At 40.6% G+C, this 19,173-nt stretch overlaps 1 protein-coding gene across 1 annotated transcript in view; it reads right to left on the minus strand.

The window, feature by feature from the left end:
* Positions 1-6,532: 6,532 nt before the first annotated feature.
* Positions 6,533-19,173, minus strand: part of MTR (5-methyltetrahydrofolate-homocysteine methyltransferase) — a 169,293-nt gene continuing 156,652 nt past the window's right edge. The window contains exons 31-34 of the mRNA XM_044676319.1: positions 15,456-15,648; positions 13,841-13,953; positions 12,736-12,851; positions 6,533-6,781 (exon numbers count right to left, since the gene is read on the minus strand). Of these exons, the coding sequence (XP_044532254.1) occupies positions 12,765-12,851; positions 13,841-13,953; positions 15,456-15,648 (393 nt within the window). The 3' untranslated portion in view covers positions 6,533-6,781; positions 12,736-12,764. The remainder of the gene's footprint in view (positions 6,782-12,735; positions 12,852-13,840; positions 13,954-15,455; positions 15,649-19,173) is intronic.

Here is a 19,173-nt window from a genome sequence, read left to right on the forward strand (position 1 = left end):
GAGACTGAACTGAAAAACAGAAACATGAAGGATGCAATATATATATATTTTACACACATATCTTTTTGTCAGGTGTATACGGTAAGGGGAGGGAAGGGAGGAGCTTGAGATACCTGGGAATAAATTCTATTAAATTAATTTTTAAAAAATAAAAATCTGATTAAGAATTGGAAGGAACTAAATAAGTCACCTAAACCAATCGCATTATTTTTTAAAAATTAAGAAACTAAGGTCTAGAGAAGAATAACTTTTTCAAAGTCAATAAAGTAGTAAGAGGTATTAGAGAGCTAAGATTTCTTCTGAATACATATCTAGCGTTTTTCCTTCCATAGTAGGATTGGAAACTTTTTCTTCTATGTGAAATGAGGAGTGCAAATGGAATGTAATAACAATAATAAATAGCTAATATTTATATAGCACTTACTAAGTGCCAGGTACTATGCTAAAGCACTTTGCAATTATTTTCTCATTTGATCCTCTCAGCAACCCTGGTTGGTAGATGTTATTATCTCCATTTTACAGTTGAAAAAACAGAAGTAAATGACAGGATCAGACTACATAGTGTCTGAGGTTCCTTCCAACACTTCATCAATAATCTTGTGAATAAAATTAGGATAAAGCCAAAACTTATTTGGAAACATTTGGATTTTTACCATATCAATTAGAAAATACTTTTCAATAATGAATCAGAATTTTTTTTTCTTTTAAAGCTGCACCATAATTATAGTGTTTTTTTCCTAAGTTCACAAATAATTCTTAGCTAACCATGGTAACAGAGGATGCAGAAAACAATCATAATGGAAAATCATACCCCAATATTTTCCAATTCAATATTTCATGATACATAGACACTTAGTTCTTAATTTGTTAGACCACAATGAAAAAGTTAATGGTAAAAGGATACGTGGGCTCAAGGAACATTCAAAAGCTACGAATACTGAAGCTACTTTCTTGTGAACATATGCTTTTTAATTATGAAAATTATTTTCAATCTAGAGGTTTTGAGTTACAAGGTGAAAGGGAGATGTTGAAGGTGTGAATGAGTATAGAAGAACACAATGAAGTAATAAAAGAATACAGTGAAAAAAAGCACTTGGAGTAAAAGGATTTATGGCTCAGTTAGTGGCAAATGGAAGACCCTAGGAAGGCTGGCCAATCTATTTCAGAGATGAGGAGGAATACAGAAACCCAATTAATTATGTCCATACCTCCACCAGGGATGACTTCCTTCCAGGAAACTCAAAGACAAGCTCAAGGGAAGAAACTCACAATGGCCATATCCTGCCTCTTGAGCCCACTATTGCATGCATTCATTCATTAAATGTTACAGAGCATCTATTAAGTAAAAGGCACTTCTTTAGGCAGATATGGGTCTGTAAAAAAGAGTGTTTTTATTCAAGCATTAATAAGGCCTCTGAGATCCCTTCCAATGCTGATCTCTTTCTTCGTGACATTTTCCTAACTCTTGGCTATTTATCATTGCTTAAAAGCCATTTAATTAAAATTTACAGTGCCATTGGAAAGCATTTTGTTTTTGGACGGCCTCTGACTGTCCACTTGGGGAGGATGACAAGGTTCCACCGTCACATGTGGCCATCACAGGCCTTTTTTATGATGCTGATGGCTTTCCTTCAAAGGGAGTTCCAAGTCGAGATCTTAAAGCGCCAGCTTTTTTGAAAGTTAGAGGATAAAGATGGGACCAAGATGGGGCAACAGTGGATCATTTGAAAAAACGACTTGATTTTTCTTCCAGGCAAAGACAATGAGCGAGGTACTTTTCATCATTCTTTTTGAAAAAGGATGTGACATCCCCTCCAATGCAGCTTGTGGAATCATTTACTCAACAATTTTTAAACGCTTTACAAATGGGTCAACCACCCGCTCAGAGCTAGGGGCACAATGAAGAAAAGCAAGAAATCCACCCAAAACTCTGCCCTCAGGGGCTCCCATTGTAATGGGGGGAGACACGATGAAGAGGCACCTGAAGGAGTTGTTCTGTGTAGATAGAGGAAATCCTAAGGGAAGGGACTTCTGGGGCCATAACTGGCCAAGTTTGGGAGGGAGGCAGGGAAGCTAAGGGGAAAGGAGGGAACCAGGCAGGGTGCAAAGACCCAGAGACAAGAGGGAGGAATGGCCATGAGCATGGAGAGTGGACCCTTGGTGTTGTCACCCTGAAGGATCCCCATCCTATCTCAGTGTCCACCTGTCTTCGTATATTCATGCTTTGTAAGATGTCTACATATGAGCATCTCTAGATGGTACAGAGAATACAGAATCAGATGGGAGAGTGTAATAAAAGTAAATAAAGAAAAGGGTAAATAGGGGGGTTTTGGTCCTTTGGTGGGAAAGGAGGGTGCAATAGTGGATTGAGGTGGTAAGGAGAGATGTAAGGGAATGGCTGAGTTTAGGGAAATAGAGGACAAGGTAGTATAATGAATGGTAAGGAAGATGATAAGGTAATTAGGGGAGGCAGCTGCAACAGGGAGACCCTCAAACTAGAGACAGAGGTTACTGGGGAAGGAAAACTGGACTCTTCCAGGGAAAATGGTATTTCTACAGACACAAAAGTTAGGGCCAGTCAGAAGTGGTTTGAATCTGACTCCAGGGCTTTCTAGTCAGTTTCTCAAGTCCACAAAGGAGGAGTCCCAAGGCTCCTCCCTGTCAGTGAAACTGAAGGGTTTCCAGGAGGAAGTATAGAGACAACTACTTCCTCCCAAGATGGACGCCTCCAGCTTCCCTCAGGAATAATTCCTTCCTTCCTTCAACCCTCACTTATCGTGGAGCCAATGATTTAGCAAAAGGTTTGAATAGGTAACAGTGGGGTTTATTAAAATTTCAGGGTTTATTATCAAGGAGAGAGAAGTTCAGGGTTTCCCTAACAGCCGCTAGAGAGAAGCTCCAGGTGGGGGATGGTCACAGGACCGGCTTGGACTGAGAGAGAGCCTGCTCTCTCTCAGCCAGGGAAGTTTGGCTGCCCTTGAGGTTAGGGAGTACTAAAACAATGAAGCAAAGGATAGTTTGTTTCGAGGGTAAGCCCTACTTGTCTATGGGGAACTAAATCCTCAAAGTCTAATTGCTACAACCCAAAAATCCACCCTTCTCCCAAAGCCCACAGGAAATCAGGAAGGTAATAGGGGAATGACATAGGGAATATCAGGGAAGGTCCAGAGAAGTTAGCTAAGCTCCAAAAATCCAAAGACAAAAGCACAGATTCAAGGCAAGGTTTCAGCTAGAAAGCAGAGCCCAGTCTGCCCCTCCACTCTTCACAAGCTTCTGGGACCAAATGTCCTTTGTCAGAGTTCTAATGCTTGCTAACTGCCAGAAGTTCTACAGTTAGGTTTTGCAAGGGTAAATGCCTTGATTGCATCTCTGCATTACAAGAGGCAGGTAAAACCTGGGTTCAAATTCTGCCACAGAAACTCCCTAGCTATGCGAACCTGGGCAAGTCATTAAAACAACAACAAAACTTTGTATGACTCAGTTTCCTTTTCTGTAAAATGGGGATTAATAGCACAACGGCCTCACTGTGTTGTTGTTGTGAGGCTCAAAAGTTAACATAAAATACTTTATAAATCTTAAGGTGTATTACTATTATAATTACCTATATCCATAGGAAGGAAATAAGCATTTATTGCCTATGATATCCAAGGCCCTGTGCTAAGTATTTTACAATATTATTTTACAAATAGTAGCAACAAGTATGTATAAAGGTGGGATAGCTAGGTGGCACAGTGGAGAGGAGCAGGGCCTGGAGTCAGGAAGATCCAAGTTCAAATCTTGCCTCATACACTAACTTTGTCACCCTGGGTGAGTCATTTACTCTGTTTGCCTCAGTTTCCTCCTCTGTAAAATGAACCAGAGAAGGAAATAGCAAACTACTCTGATATCTCTGCCAAGAAAACCCCAAATGGGGTCCTAAAGAGTTGGAAATGACTGAAAAAAAACTGGAAAAAAAATGTAATCAGGAAGCCATTGAAATGTAATATCATCCAATTTAATTAAACAAATATGGAGTATAACCTATGAGGTAGTTGTAATGAGAAGAATCTGACCAAAGTCCGTACCCTGTGAACATAGTGTTGGAATGAAATAAGGCACTTATAGGTCATTCAGCAGGCAAAAAAAAAAAAAAAAAAAAAAAATCATTAGCCAGGCCCTTCACTAAGGATCCACAGCACTGTAGTTCGGAAGACCAGATCCCCCTACCAACCCTCCCCCCTCCTCCTTGAGGAAGAGCCCAGTTCAAAGAGCCAGGTGTGGGGGGTCTGATTTGGGATATCTCCCGAGGTCTAGAGCCGGGCTCCCAGAGGGAGTCTGGGGCCCTTTTATGCCCTTCAATGACCAGGAAACCACCTTAACACAGTCAGAGAAAGCAAGAATAGAGGGGCAGCGCGAGCCTGGCCCAATCAAGCCCCAGAGTCAGCTTCCCCGCCTTGCAAAGGAACACAAGCCCGACCCACGTGACAGAGGGAGAGGGAATCCTGGGAAACAGTAGTGATCCCTTCTTATAGTCCGGTAGTTCCGGAAGTCCTCTGCCTCTCCCCAGGAGAGGAAAAAAGGGAAACCTAATGGAGAAATGAGACACTTGCAATAAGAGATCAGCGGCCACCTGAGCACTCTAGATGGCTGGCCAATTCTTGATGGTAAGTAAAAGTGAAGAACAAGGCCAGTTATTTAAAAAGTTAAAGTTATTAAATGTTTTAATAAGTGCCATCTAGTCACAGCCGCCTTGCTTTGCCTCTCTGACGGGCTCCTCTCAAGGAGTCACAAAGAGCACCCACACACGTGGAATATTCACAGAACGGTGACTTAGCCGTGATTCTTGATGGCCTTCCGGCAGTGACGCTAATGTATTCGTCTTTCTGAAATGGTAATTTCGTTGTCACAAAAAAGGAGTATTCTTGCTCATGGACTGCATGACTCCTTGAAAAGAAGAGGGAGAAGGAGCGATGTGGTGTTCATTCCTCTCCTTCCTGCAGAGCAAGTACAAATGACTTCCACTCTTTCCCACCTTCCCCATCCTTTGTTCCTTCTCCCAGATCCGTACATCTGGTAGGTTTTGTACCCAGGTCTGTACAGAGCAAGACAAAAGCTACACATACGCAACTGGTAACAGCTAGCTTCGATATAGCACTTTAAAGTTTGCAAAGCGTTTTTACACAGGGGATCTAATTCTATCCTCAGGACAAACCTGTGAAGTGGGTGTTAGGATCCCCGTTTTATAAATGAGGAAAATGAGGCATTTCAGGTTCTCTGAGTATCTCTGCCAAGAAACTCCAAATAGGATCACAAGGCATGACTGAAAAATGACCATCAACTGACAGAATTTGGAACAATGAGTGAAAACGAGAGAGGACCAGGCCTGTTTTGACTTGATAAAAGGGAAAGGTTCCTAACAATTATACTAGGAAGTGAAGTCATGAGGCACTGATGAAGCACCCACAATGCAAAGTTCTGAGGATACAAATATGAGAAAAAAGAAAAAGTCTCTGCCTTCTGAAAGATTACATTCTAATGGAGAAAAAAAAACCCCAAAGGGGCTGAAAAGCAAAGGGAAGGGGCAGAGATGGGGAGAAGGCTGCCTTTGGGGGCTTGACAGCAAAAGATAGCTAGGAGAGCCCTTCCTCACTACAGAGGCTCCAGGAATGGGAGCTGCCAGGGTAGGATGGGGATGGCCTAGGTCTTGGACTGGAGATGGAATGTTTGTGATTGGATGTTGTAGACAAAGACTCCTTTTCATGTTAGTTTGAATACCCAGCCCCTAAAAACCCTTCCAACTTTGAAACTCTAGGACTTGCTGGGGAACCTTGTTATCTACATATCCAGGAGTCATTGAATCTCTGAGATGATTTCATTTTAAGTGTTGGTTTTGATGACGTGGACAGTCCCTTCTAATACAAAGATTCTGGGATATACCCACTTATAATAAAATATGCTCCCCAGGCCACAGGCCAGTGTATAATTACTTTCTTCCCTGATGAGTTCATAGGAGAGCATCTCCTACAGTGATCCTTGTATCTTAGATCCACATCTGAATGTGGTTCACATGGAACCCAGCTGGGATTATTAAAGACCTTTGCTTTTCATACAAAAATATCATACTACCTCCTAAAGGTCATAATGATGATCACTACCCTTTGGGGGAATAATGGGGACCGGAAATGAAACTAGTCATGCTACCCCGAGTTTCACTGTTCTGTTTACAATGAACTGGACTTGTCTCCTGCCTACTGTCCACATAATTCTTGCACCCTTTGGGGATAAACTTGGCTCAATTTGCAAAAATAGTCTTAAAACCATCGGAAATGTAGGTAAGGAACTTAATCTTATCTGTGGCCAACATGTATCAGGGAAGGGACCATCCCACACATAATTCTCAATGCCTAGCCATAATATTAATAAGATAGCTAGCAGCTGAATGGGAGTGGTCTGGATGCAAATTTCTTTAGCAGTAAAGAGGGAAAAACAAAAACAAAAAACCTTCAGCTTTATTTAGAATGCATAAGAGCTGAGGACAGGGGGGTCTGCCAGATACCCCATGGGATGATCTGTATGGCTGGGAATCCTAATGTAGAAAATGTGCTTGAAGATGCATGCATATCTCTGAAGTTCTTCTTTCCTGCAACCTTCTGCTTGACATACAAGAATAAAACAAGGTGGGTGTTTTCAAATTTTATTTTACATTGCAAACTCTCATATGCACACACAATTTTTTTTCCTAGAAAAAGTGACACCTGACATAGGGTTCTTTCAACAATGGATTCATAGACTGTAGTTCCATCTACAAGAGGGCAGAAAAGATGATGAATGATATTTAATGGAAAGAGTAGATAACTAATAATTTCATTCAGATACAGTGTTAAAAATTTTCAGGGGTGTCAGATTAAAAAAAAAACAGAAAGAAAATGCTACAGAGCTCATTAAATACTCTGTAGCACATAAAAAACAGAATAAGGATAAATACATAATCTTTTTAACATTTTAGAATTAGGCAATCCATTTTATTTAAAAGTATTTAAGTTATTTTTTAAAATTCAGACATGCATAATTAATTTTTTATACTTTCATTACTCTTACACACACACACACACACACACACACTCTCTCTCTCTCTCTCTCTCTCTCTCTTTCTCTTTCTCTCTCTCTCACAGAGGCATACAGAAGAAAACAGTTGACCTAAAGGCTTTGGGGGAAAAGACCCTTAAAATGTGATCTTTGGGTTCATGTAATAAATGGGCAACAGAGCTGGCAAGAGACAAGGAAAGCTATTTCTTCCCAGTCACTTTTTAAATGAGACGACATTTATACAGCTCTATACACAGTGCCCAGACAATAGCAGGCTCTTAATAAACATTTGTTCCCTTTCCCTCTTCCTCACCTCTTCTTTGAGAATACTTTTTTTTTTGGTCTAGAACTGTAATTTCATTGGTGCAAGGAACATCCAGTGAAGAAATCCCTCCAAATGCAGATTACTGTTCAGCAACTCACAGTATTAAGAGAATTTTCAGGGGTTGAGGGAGTGAAGGTAACCCAGTCAGTCTGTTTTAGAAGCAGGATTTGAACCTCAGATACTTCTCAAACTTAGCAGCTCTCTGTCTACCACAAATATGTTACTTCCTGTAACCTAGACTACTCAAATGGGATCTCCTATGTACCAAGTTATGTTCTCAGTGTTATGAGGGATACACTGCAGTATAACACATGATCCTGTTTTGGAGAAACCAGAGGACACCAAGGGCTCTGAAGCATTCACATTTGATTCTCCACTCTCTTAGAAATCCAGTTTCCAGCCCACAGTGTGGTTCAGCTGTGTTTCTATACTTGCTCAGAGATAAGATCTCTTTAAGTTCATTGTCCCTTGATTCTGTATCTTTGCAATCTTTTCCAGCTATAGTATTGCTCACTATTAAATTCTTTTCTTGCTTACTTTTTGCTGTAACTTTATCTTCATTCATTTCTCCTCTAATAACAGCATTCCCTTCTATCACTGTTTTATTTAGCTCACAGATTTTTGCACTAATACTTTTTTGCATTTTTAACTTTCTCCTCTTTTGCCTCATTTCCCTTTGTTATATCTTTTTTCACCATTTTTGTATCACCATCTTTGTCATTAGTCCTATTTCCTTCACTCCTTTTGCTAATGTTCTTTATTTCTTCTTCCCCCCACAATATGGCTTCATAATTGACTTTGTTTTGCACCCCCAGCTGCAACTGATGAATACTTAGGCCTAGTGCCTTCCTGAATATATTTCTGCATTATGTTAAGGTCTGGGGCTTGGATTCCTGAATTGCTAAATATGTGGGAACAGCACTGCCCATGTCCCTATTTGCTATTGTAATGTGCCTTGCTTTTCCAAGTTCCCCTTCTATCAATCCCTGTGCCAATTTGGGCTTTTAGTTTACAATTTTGGACAAAGTGACCTGGCTTCCCACAGAGGAAACATTGGGGTTGATTGGTTCTTTGTTGTCTTTGTACAAATTCCTTTCTTGGTCTATATGATTGTAGGTGTTGCTAAATTCTTAACCTCCTCTATTTCTTTTTGTCTAAGTTTGTTGTTGGCTTCTTTTAGCTGTGATCTTAATTCTTGTACCAGCTCATCCCTTTGTTCATTTTTATGTTCTTTTTCTCCAGTGAATACATAAGCAGCTGTTTTCCTTGAGTCTTCTAACCCAAGAGAGTCCCACCCTGGGCAGTGAAGCCTAAAATAAGTTGTCACTGGTACACAACTGCCCTTAAAAAACTGTCTTCTGGAATGCTGGAGGGGATGTGGCAAAATTGGGACATTAATGCATTGCTGGTGGAGTTGTGAAATGATCCAACCATTCTGGTTGGCAATTTGGAACTATGCTCAAAGGGCTATAAAAGAATGCCTGCCCTTTGATCCAGCCATAGCATTGTTGGGTTTGTACCCCAAAGAGATCATAGATAAACAGACTTGTACAAAAATATTTATAGCTGCGCTTTTTGAGGTGGCAAAGAACTGGAAAAGTAGAGAATGTCCTTCAATTGGGGAATGGCTAAACAAACTGTGGTATATGCTGGTGATGGAATACTATTGTGCTAAAAGGAATAATAAACTGGAGAAGTTCCAGGCAAACTGGAAAGACCTCCAGGAACTGATGCAGAGCCAGAAGGACATTGTACACAGAGACTGATATACTATGGTAAAATCGAATGTAATGGACTTCTGTACCAGCAGAAAGCAATGACACAGGACAGCTCTGAGGGATTTATGGTAAAGAACGCTACCCACATTCAGAGGAAGGACTACAGGAGAGGAAACATACAAGAAAAACAAATGCTTGAACACATGGGCTGAGGAGGACATGATTGGGGATGTGGACTTGAAATTATCACACCAATGCAACTATACAACAATTTGGAAATAGGTCTTGAACAAGGACACATGATAAAACCAGTGGAAATGTGCATCGGCCATGGGTGGGAGGAGTGGGGGGGGAGGGGGGAAAGGGGAAAGTAGGAGCATGAATCATGTAACTATGTTAAAAATGAATATTAATAAATGATTAAAAAATTTAAAAAAACTGTCTTCTGATATGTTGTAAATTATTTTCAGAAAGATCAGTAAATCCAAGAAGATTTTCTCCCATTTCCACAACTTGATCTAAAAATGTGGAAGGATGTTCCCGTTTCTTGCTTAAGCTTCTCAAATTTGCCCACGTGTCAGATCTTTTAGCAAAATTTTTCATCGTCTCTTATTAAAGCTTGCCTAGCCTGATCTAGATATCTTAGATTCTGCACATTATTTAGTTCTAGATTCTATCCATCTTCAAGCCATGCAATCAAATTTGGATTATCCCTTGTTTCAGCAATGAATTGCTCCATTTCCCTTTTGGAAAAAAGCTCAGATAATAGAAGCTTTGTGCCCTCAAAGGAAGAATCAAATAATTTGATTGCTCACTTGAACTCGTTGATACATTTCCATGGGTTCTTTGAAAAAGTTTGGCATTTTTTGTATAGATGTTCTAGATCCCCAGTTGTGAAAGGCTTGTGTGTTTTTATATGTACAATCCCTGTGTCTGCCTGAAGACTCCTCGTGTCATGTAATGGAAGCACTGACACTGCACCATTACTTTATTCCTGACCCTCTTTAGTGTCATTTCCCTGTGTTTGGGTTTTGCTGATAAGCCTCTGACAGGAAAATTTGTGTTTTTTTAAGTCTGGCCCTTTAAGAATTCTTCCCCTCAAAAGTTATGGTGTCTTCTGATAGATTGGCTCAGTTGCTGGGTGGAATTCAGCAGTAAGGGAAAAAACCATGGCGGCTCTAATTTTACACTGGCTTCACAGGCCTCAATCTCTCTGTGACCCCAAACTCTTTGTTTCTTCTCAAATTGGTTTGATTTGATTAGATGCGAATCCCAGCCTTTGCTCACCAAACTGTAAAGTTAATACAAAATGGCTGACGGGTTTTGCTAGATCTAGCCAGGCAGGATGATCTCTTCAGGGACAGAGAGCAAAAATGATTACTCTCTCTGCCTCAGGTCAGTAGGAATTGAATCTGACTGGGCTTCTTCAAGGTAAGAGGTTTATTATAAATTTGTAAACAAGGATGGGATTAGGAATGTGGGTTGTGGATTTTCCCTATCAATAATGAAACCATCTTATTTCCCCCAATCTGACTTTGTTTAAAGTCTCTTTAAAAGAGACTTTTAAAGGCTGCACTAATTACTCTATCTAAATGTCTTCCCTTCTATTCTGATCTAATCTAGGCTAAACCCATAAGGAATAAATCTCTAGAGTATTGAGAGAATAGAGATGAAGTCAGATAGTGAGAGCACCAAGTCTACCCCAGTGAGGCTAAAGCCTCCCCACAGGCAAACTAAGCAGTTTGGTCAACTCCTTTTTGAGATTCAGTCTTTTTAGGGTAACAGCAGAGTTAGGAATTTCAACTGTCTTCAGGAGCCTATTAGTTTTCCCACTGGAACAATTTGGAAGTTCACAGAAGGTTGGAGCTGGGTCCTGGAGATGTTTTTGGCTCCAGAGTCTGGATCCAACCCCTTTCTGAAAGCTGGTTTCCCAGGATTCTAACCCAAGATTCTAAGCCAAAATTCTAAGGGTTGCTCTTGCTTCTCCTGATTCACTGCATTCTGTGCCACTCTGCATTTCTACTTTGTCACCTTATTTTCTTCCCAGAATTTCCCCTTAACACCATCCTCAGGAAGCTTATAGTTTAATCCAACAAAAATCAAAACATGCATATGGTATAGATTGTGATTATCAGAATTCAAATAAAAGAGAATGCATTACATAAGAGAGTGGTTCAAGAAGATTTGTTGAGAGTATGAAGCTGGAGCTAGGCCTTGAAGGCACCTTTAATAGATGGAAAAGAAGGGGGGGAAGCTCATTACTTTAAAAAAAGGAAGATATTTATCATTCTTTTCTTAGCACAGAAATCCTCCTAATGCTAAGAAATCTCCACTTTTTGTAGGAATTATAGTAATGGAGAGAGAATGATAAACAAAACAAAAATAAAATAAAATCTGCCATTCCCTTGTATTTTGCCTTGTGTTGTATTGCCTCTAAGATGACTTTATTTTCCCTAATCCTGTGCTACCATGGGGCTACCTTCATTCAAATGTGATTCTTGCTGTTACATGCTGCAATGCTCACTTTGACAAAAGAACACTCAGTATCCTTTAAAAATGAAGCCTTATGGAAGGAGAAGAGCCCATTCTTTCTTCTGTGTAAGATTTATTTTTATCCTTTTACTTTCTGTCTTAGTAACCATACTAAGTCAGAAGGGCAAGGACTAGGTATTTGGAGTTAAGTGGCTTGCCCAGGGTCACAGAGTTAGGAAGTATCTGAAGCCATATTTGAACCCAAATCCTCCCAAAACCAGGCCTGGTTCTCTGTCCGCTGAATCACATAGGCTGCCCTGCCCCCATCCATGAAAGATTAACTTCTAGGTTCAACCTAATGCAACAAATATTTAACACCAGGGACATAAAGATCTAAAAAAAAAATGACCCCTGCCTCCAGTGTCTCAATTCTCATAATGCCAGCTGGCCTTATATTCGTATCTCTCTATTAATAATAACCAACACTTTCAAGAAACATTGCCTATACTTCTTCCCTGGGACATAATAGCCATCCTGAGAGGGCAGGTCCTAAGGGTATTATTAACCCCATTTTGCAGTAAATTGAGGCTCAGAGAGGTTAAGAGATGTCCCTGTGGTCACACAGTAAGTTTTGGAGGTGGGATTCTAACCCAGGTCCTCCTGATTCTAGACTCAACACAACTGTGACTTCAAGTTTAAAAAAAAAAAAAGTCCAGATAAATCATCTGGAACAAGAGTATTCTGGGTATGAGGTAAACATAAGATGAGAAGCCAACCAGGTACTACAGCTACCTACTGAAAAGTGCCTTTGTTTCTATCTTTCTGACTTGACCTTTAGCATGACACCCAATACATATCAAGTGCTTTATAAATCCATTATGTTAACTTCCTACAGTAGTTGTAGGGAGGACCTGACATGTAGAATCACTGCTGGCTATCTCTGTACTGCCTTCCAAGTTGTTTGTTATAAAAAAATAAAGCTGCTTATTTTCAGTACCACACAAATGCATGTCCTGGGGATGACAGAGATCTCTTCTTGCATCACCACATGTTCCTTCCTAAAGGGTATTCCAAAACCTCAAGAAGGCCAGTGCATTAGAGGCTAACCAGCTGGGGCATTTCTAAAGGCACTCGGGAATCTGTTTTCTGCAGCACCTTTAGGTGGGAAGAAGATGATAGGCGAGTTAGTCTGCATCGTATCCCAAAATGGGTCCCAGCCATCTCTCAACCTCATCCACAGACATGTTTTTCCTCAAAGCATAATCTTCAATCTGCAAAGGAAGTTCAGAAAGAACCTATTACTTACTGTCGCAAGACTTTGTAAAACCAAGTTTCTCCAGCGATGGCAGAGGAACAATATGTAGGTTAGGAAAATCTAATCACTTGGCATCATCTGGTCTAATTCTCTCGTGCTGCCCAGGAGGCAACTGAGTAGGCCTTGCCCAGTGTCACATAACTAATGAGTAGCAAAGCCAGGACTAGAACCCAATGCTCTTTGCATTCAGATTCTCAATGGATCATAGGATCATACTGGAGAGCTGGAAAGATCCTTAGGAGTTATCTAATTTTCTCCATTCCCCTCACTTTATGGATGAGAAAAACATGACTCATTGAGATGGTGACATTTCTCCAGGCTGGCCAGTGACTGTGCATAAAAATGGGTTTGGAATTTAGATACTCAACTTCAAATCCAGCATTCTCCTCATGGCAACATATTAGGCTATCAATAGACTTAAGATTTCATTGGCACAAGGATAGGTGAGCTCCCATTAAGGAAACTGATTTCATTGGCATAGGACCTGCTCAATGAGGATGGTAAAACTGCTCTACAATTAACATTGGGGGGGGGGGGGAGGAGAGGGGCAGGGGCCACAGGTGGGCCCACTGATAGGTTAAATGACTTGCACAGGGTGACACAGCCAGCATATGTCAGGTCATGCCTGGCACCCAGTCTACCTGACCTCTAGACTGGCTCTTTAACTGCTCTACTACACTGCTTCTCCTCTCTTAATAATCATTAGAAGGCATTTATTTTAGTGACCAAATTACATCATTCTTCAGGCAGAAAACACTTATTACTTATTTGAAGGAAAGAAAAGATGTTTGGCAGGGAGTGAGATCAAATTTAGACATTAAGTAGATAGTTCTTCCCTCCTCTTCCAAGTTAGTCTAACTTATTTTTAAATTCAGATGAGTCCAACTATTTCATTTAATATAAGGTTTTAGAGGAAGACATCCATAACAATGAATATTAGTTTACCTGGTCCCTGGAAATTTTACCAATAGAAAAATATTTGGACTTCAGATTGGCAAAGTAGAGACCAGAGACAGCTGAAGCAGGTGCCATTGCTAATGATTCTGTAAGTTTGATCCCTGGAAAGAAGAAAAAAGAAGGTCTGAAATATGGCAAAAGAATGTCAAGTTGCTTGGCTTACTTCTTGATAAAGGTGGAGCCATGACAACCACCTAGAACAGTGATGACGAACCTATGGCACAGGTGTCAAAAAAGGCACCATAGAGCACCCTCTGTGGGCACATGGCCGCCCCACCCACCCAGGCAGAGGTGCTCCCTTCCCCCTCTCCATTACACCTGATGATATTTTTTCACATCCCCACCCCCTCTGCCCAACAGCCCAATGGGAGCTCACAGGGTAGTAAGGTGGGGAACTCACAGGTGGCAGAGCTGGAGGGGAGCAAAGTACTCAGGCCACTCCCTCCCCTACACTCGCTGAGGAGGTTCCCTAATTCACCCACCCCTCCACCCAGCAATCCAATGGGAGTACTTCCTCCCTAGTGTGTGTGTGTGTGTGTGGGGGGGTGGTAATGTGCTGGAGGGAGGAGTATGACAAATGGTCTCTAAAAGGTTTGCCATCACTGGCCTAGCTATGACCTCATCTGTTCTAAACTACTACTAAAGAGCTAGTAGTTGCTGCCATTGAGAGTAGCCAGAGGAAATAAGAATAGCCCAGAATAGCCAATCCATGAAGGCTAGGAGACCTTCTTATCCAGGGTAGAAGGGAGAGTATGAAGGCCTTCTACCCCACCATCATCCTGAATCCCTTCTGGGGACCCCTGCCCCGGACCTGGATATATATATGGTTTCAAATAACTTGCCTTGGTCCAGAATAACTTTAAACTGTCCCCACTAAGCCTGGATTTATGCTCATATAGGAAACTCTGAATGGATTAGTGGGTTCTAAGGCCATTTTTTTTTTCTGTTGGACCAGTGATTTCTTCGGCATTGGGACTTCCTGAAATATTCCTTCTACCAGGAGAGACTGACAATGTTGCTCTACAATTTACAGCCTTAGAGAGTGGCCATGGGCTTGTTGGTGGGGTCATGCAGTCAATATCTGACAGAAGCAAGATTTGAATCTTTGTCTCCTTGACTCCGAGGGTGGCTCTCTATTCTGCCACCCTAGGTTAAAAGTCTAAGGATCCATGTGAAAATAACTCCCTCTGAGGACTCAAACCCAGTTTCAGAGATATCCTGAGGATATCCTAGATTAGGATAGGTTTTCCACATTACATCAGGCCTAAGGGTTATCTGGGGGTGAGAAGCTGGAGTGAAGTAGGGATAAAGAGGCCTAATGCAAGCTCAATACCCCTCCAAGAACTAAATTAATATTCTACCAAGGTACAATTTTTCTGCATGCTTTGTATGACTAACTACCAAACAGACGTAGGTGAAAAATAATTTAAAATGCTAAATATAGCAATGAGCACACACATACACACACAAGCAGATTAAACCTACATATGTGGCTTAAATGTCACTAGTTATATAAATGTTTTCCTTTGCCTCTGCTCAGGTGCTTTTAACATATCCAATGCTTTTTGCCTCAAGGAAGCATTTCCATTTTCTAGCCCAATACCTGTGGTTTCTTCAATATGACCAAGTTTCCACATCGTGAGCTTTTCAGTATGATCAGGTTGGCTGGGATAGCCGGGAGCAGGGCGGATGCCTCCATACCGAATTCTCCGCAGGTCAGCAACATCCAGCTGCTCACTGTCACTGTAAGCCCACAAGTCTTTGCGAACCCTTTCATGAAGTTCTTCTGCAAAAGCCTTGAACAGAAAAGTGGTCATCTTTACCCAGAGGAGCTGGTACAGGAAGTCCTTAATTCAAAAATCCCACCTCAGACACTTGCTACCGGAGTGACCTCAGGTGAGTCATTTAACTTTCCTTGGGCTCCCAGTTCCTTCATCTGTAAAGTGAGGGAATTAGACTAGATGGTCTCAACGCTAAGCTCCCTTCCAGCTTGAAAGATAGTGTCAATTATCGTCCCCATCCACTCTTTCTGAAGACTAAGAACAATCCAAGGGAGTTCAATCCACTAGGCCCACCAGAGATTAAGTGACTTGCCACAGATCACATAGGGAGGAAAGAGAAGAGCTGAAATTCAAACCTAAGTCTTCTGACCCTAAATAAAGTATTTCCCACACAAATAGTTGTATACTCTGATCTCTACCTCCATCTCAGTTCACAGACTGGGGCTGATGTAACTTTCTCTACTGGTAAAGGAATCCTATTGGATGAAAAGCTCAATTTGATTTGACAAACATTTATTTTGGGAAAATAGGTGCACTAGTCCATTGTTGGAGGAACTGTCAATCAGTATAACTATTTTGGAAAGCAAACTGAAATTAGCAAATAAAGTGGCTAAAAGATCATCCATACCCTTTGGCCCAGAGATTTCATTACTGCACTTATACCCCAAGGTTGATAAAAAGAGAGCACCCAAACAACCAATATTTTAGCAATACTTTCTGTGATAGCAGAGAGTTAGAAACAAAGTAGATAGCCATTAATTGGGAATTGGCTAAACAAATTACAGTGCATAAATGTAATGGAATATTACTATGCTGTAAAAAATATGATGAATATAGAGCAACAAGGAAATATTTATATGAACTAATGCAAAATTAAATAAGCAGAGCCAAGAAAACAATATCTACAATGACTACAGCAATGTAAATGGAAAAAGCAATCACACACAAAATCAAAAGAGAATGTTGAAAAATTATAAAGAATAAGTATGGTTTGAGAGGAGAGCTATACGATGACACTGCCATGGTGGGAGGTCCATGGGTGTTGCACATATTTTTCCAATTGTTTTCAATACATGGATCAAATATACTTTTTTGTTCTCTTTTTTATTAAAAAAAAAACCTGTTATATAGACTGGCTCTCTGGAGAAGGACAAAGGATACTGCAGGAAAACCTGGTGATATAAAAAAAAATTTTTTTTAAACTAATATAAAACACAAACATCTTATTTAGTCACTGACACATGAAAGGCTCTGTGAGAAATAAAAAATGAAAGTCCTTTTCTTCAAGGAATTTATGCTCTACTGGAATGTATATCAGCATCACTGCTTGAGGTCAAGAAACATCCTATGAGGAGACATTAATATCTGACATCTTAATTTTTAAAAAAAGAATAAAATCAACCTCTAGCCCCAATTTAATATATAAGGCAATTCAGAATCTATAAAGCCCACAGGAAGGTTGAAAGTAGAATTATAAAGGGCATTCTACTGTTCTAGAAACAACATTAGATGTAGAGTCAAAGACTTTATGAATCTGTATTTTGGCTATCACTCCTTAGCTTAATATCGTTTAAGGGCCTCAGTTTCCTTATCTATAAAATGGCATTGATTTAGGTGGTCTCTAAGATTTCTTCTGGTTCTATCAATGAAAACAAGTCTAAAACTTAATGAATTACTATCCATCTTCCATCCTCTTGCAATGAGCGCCCACCAAGATCCTTGTCCCGAGTCTTCTCTTGTCTCTGTATATCCTGCCTCTTAGTGATTTCAACAGCTCCCATGGTTTAATTACAGTGTCTATCCAGATGACTCCCCAGTCTCTCTCCTGAACTCTAGGCCCATATCATTGACTGCCTGCTGGACAGCTCCATTTGGATATTCCAGTCATTTCAAATGTAATATGCCTAAATGCCAGATCTTCCACCATAAACCTTCCCCTGCTCCTAGATCCTCTATGTCTGTTGAGGACATCTTTCCAGCCACCCAGCTTTACAACCTGATATTCATTTTCTCTCCCTCCTTTTTTTCATCAACGACATTTTTTTCAGTTGTCAAGGATTTTTCCCCCTCCTTCCCGTATCTTCCCACTGCCCTCTTATTCCCTGGAAAGAAACAGAAGCATAGTAAAGCCAAACTGAAAGTCACTCTCTACTCTCTCACCCCCTAAATTCAATCAATCAATAACCAGGTCTTGTTGATTATACTTCCACACTATCACTTACATCTATCACTTACATCTATCCCTTCCTTTCCACTCACATAGTCTTCCCCCTAGTTTATGTCATCACTTTTCAAGTCTGGATTACTGTGATAGTCTCCTTATTAGACATCTGCCTCCTGTCTCTCTCTTCTCTACCACAGATTGGCCAAAATAATCTTTCTAAGGCATTTGCCCAACCATGTGACTCCTCTGCTCAAGAATCTTCAATAGCTTCCTATTGATGCTAGGTTTAAATGCAACTTCTTCAGATTGGCATTTAAAATCTTTCACAATCTGATTCCATCTTAGCTTTCTGGATTTTCCTCATATTACTTTCCTTTGCACATAAATTCCAGGCCAACTGGTATCCTTGCTGTTCCCAGACCTGGGCATTCCATCTCCCATTCCTGTGTCTTTGCACAGCCTGGTCTCCCATATTCTGATTGCACTCTGTCTGTAGCATCCTTCAAGGCTAAGCTCAGATGCCCCCTCCCTTAGGAAGCCTTTCCTGATTCCGTTAGTTTTATGTTCTCTCTCCTCAAATGATCTTTTAGTGATGTAACTGTATTCTATATCACTCCAATAAGACATACACTCCTTGAGGGAAGGGATTTCCTTGTTTTTGTCTTTGTATCCCCAGAGCTTTGCACACAGAAGATGCTTAATTCTTTGCTGAATTTGTGAAATAGCTACCAAGCACTTACCATGTGCCAAGCATACAGAAGAATTTTATGATCCTAAAACAGTGGTGTTAAATAGAAACAGAGGTCACTAAACAGTATATAAGGATTCTTACAAGTCAATGCTGACTTAGAAAATGCAGGTTAACATTTCCTCTGTTTTATTATGTTTTTATTTATCTTGCTAAATATTTTCCAGTTACTTTTCCATCTGTTTCTAGTTGCAGGTCTACCCATAAGCCCTTTGGGTGACTGCCCTAGACCAGTGATGGGCAAACTACAGCCGGCAGGCCAGATGCCGACCCCCTGAAATGTTCTAACCAGCCACACAGCACTTATTCCTAATCTGACAAATACAATGAGTACGAGACAATACAATGAAACTTTGAAAGAGTTGCCTTAGAAACAGACTGACACAGGCCTAGAGACGGTCTTAGGTTCAAAACTGGCTTCAGACACTTCTCAGCTGTGCGACCCTGGGCAAGTCACTTGACCCCCATTGCCTACCCTTACCACTCTTCTGCCTTGGAGCCAATACACAGTATTGACTCCAAAATGGAAAGTAAGGGTTTAAAAAAAAAAAAAAGAAAGAAAGAAACAGACTGACAGATGAGCATTTCCTTTCCTTTGGCTCCCTCTTTAAAAAGTTTGCCCATCACT

The sequence above is a fragment of the Gracilinanus agilis genome, chromosome 4, assembly GCF_016433145.1.
Source record: "Gracilinanus agilis isolate LMUSP501 chromosome 4, AgileGrace, whole genome shotgun sequence".
NCBI classification, from domain to species: Eukaryota; Metazoa; Chordata; class Mammalia; order Didelphimorphia; family Didelphidae; genus Gracilinanus; species Gracilinanus agilis.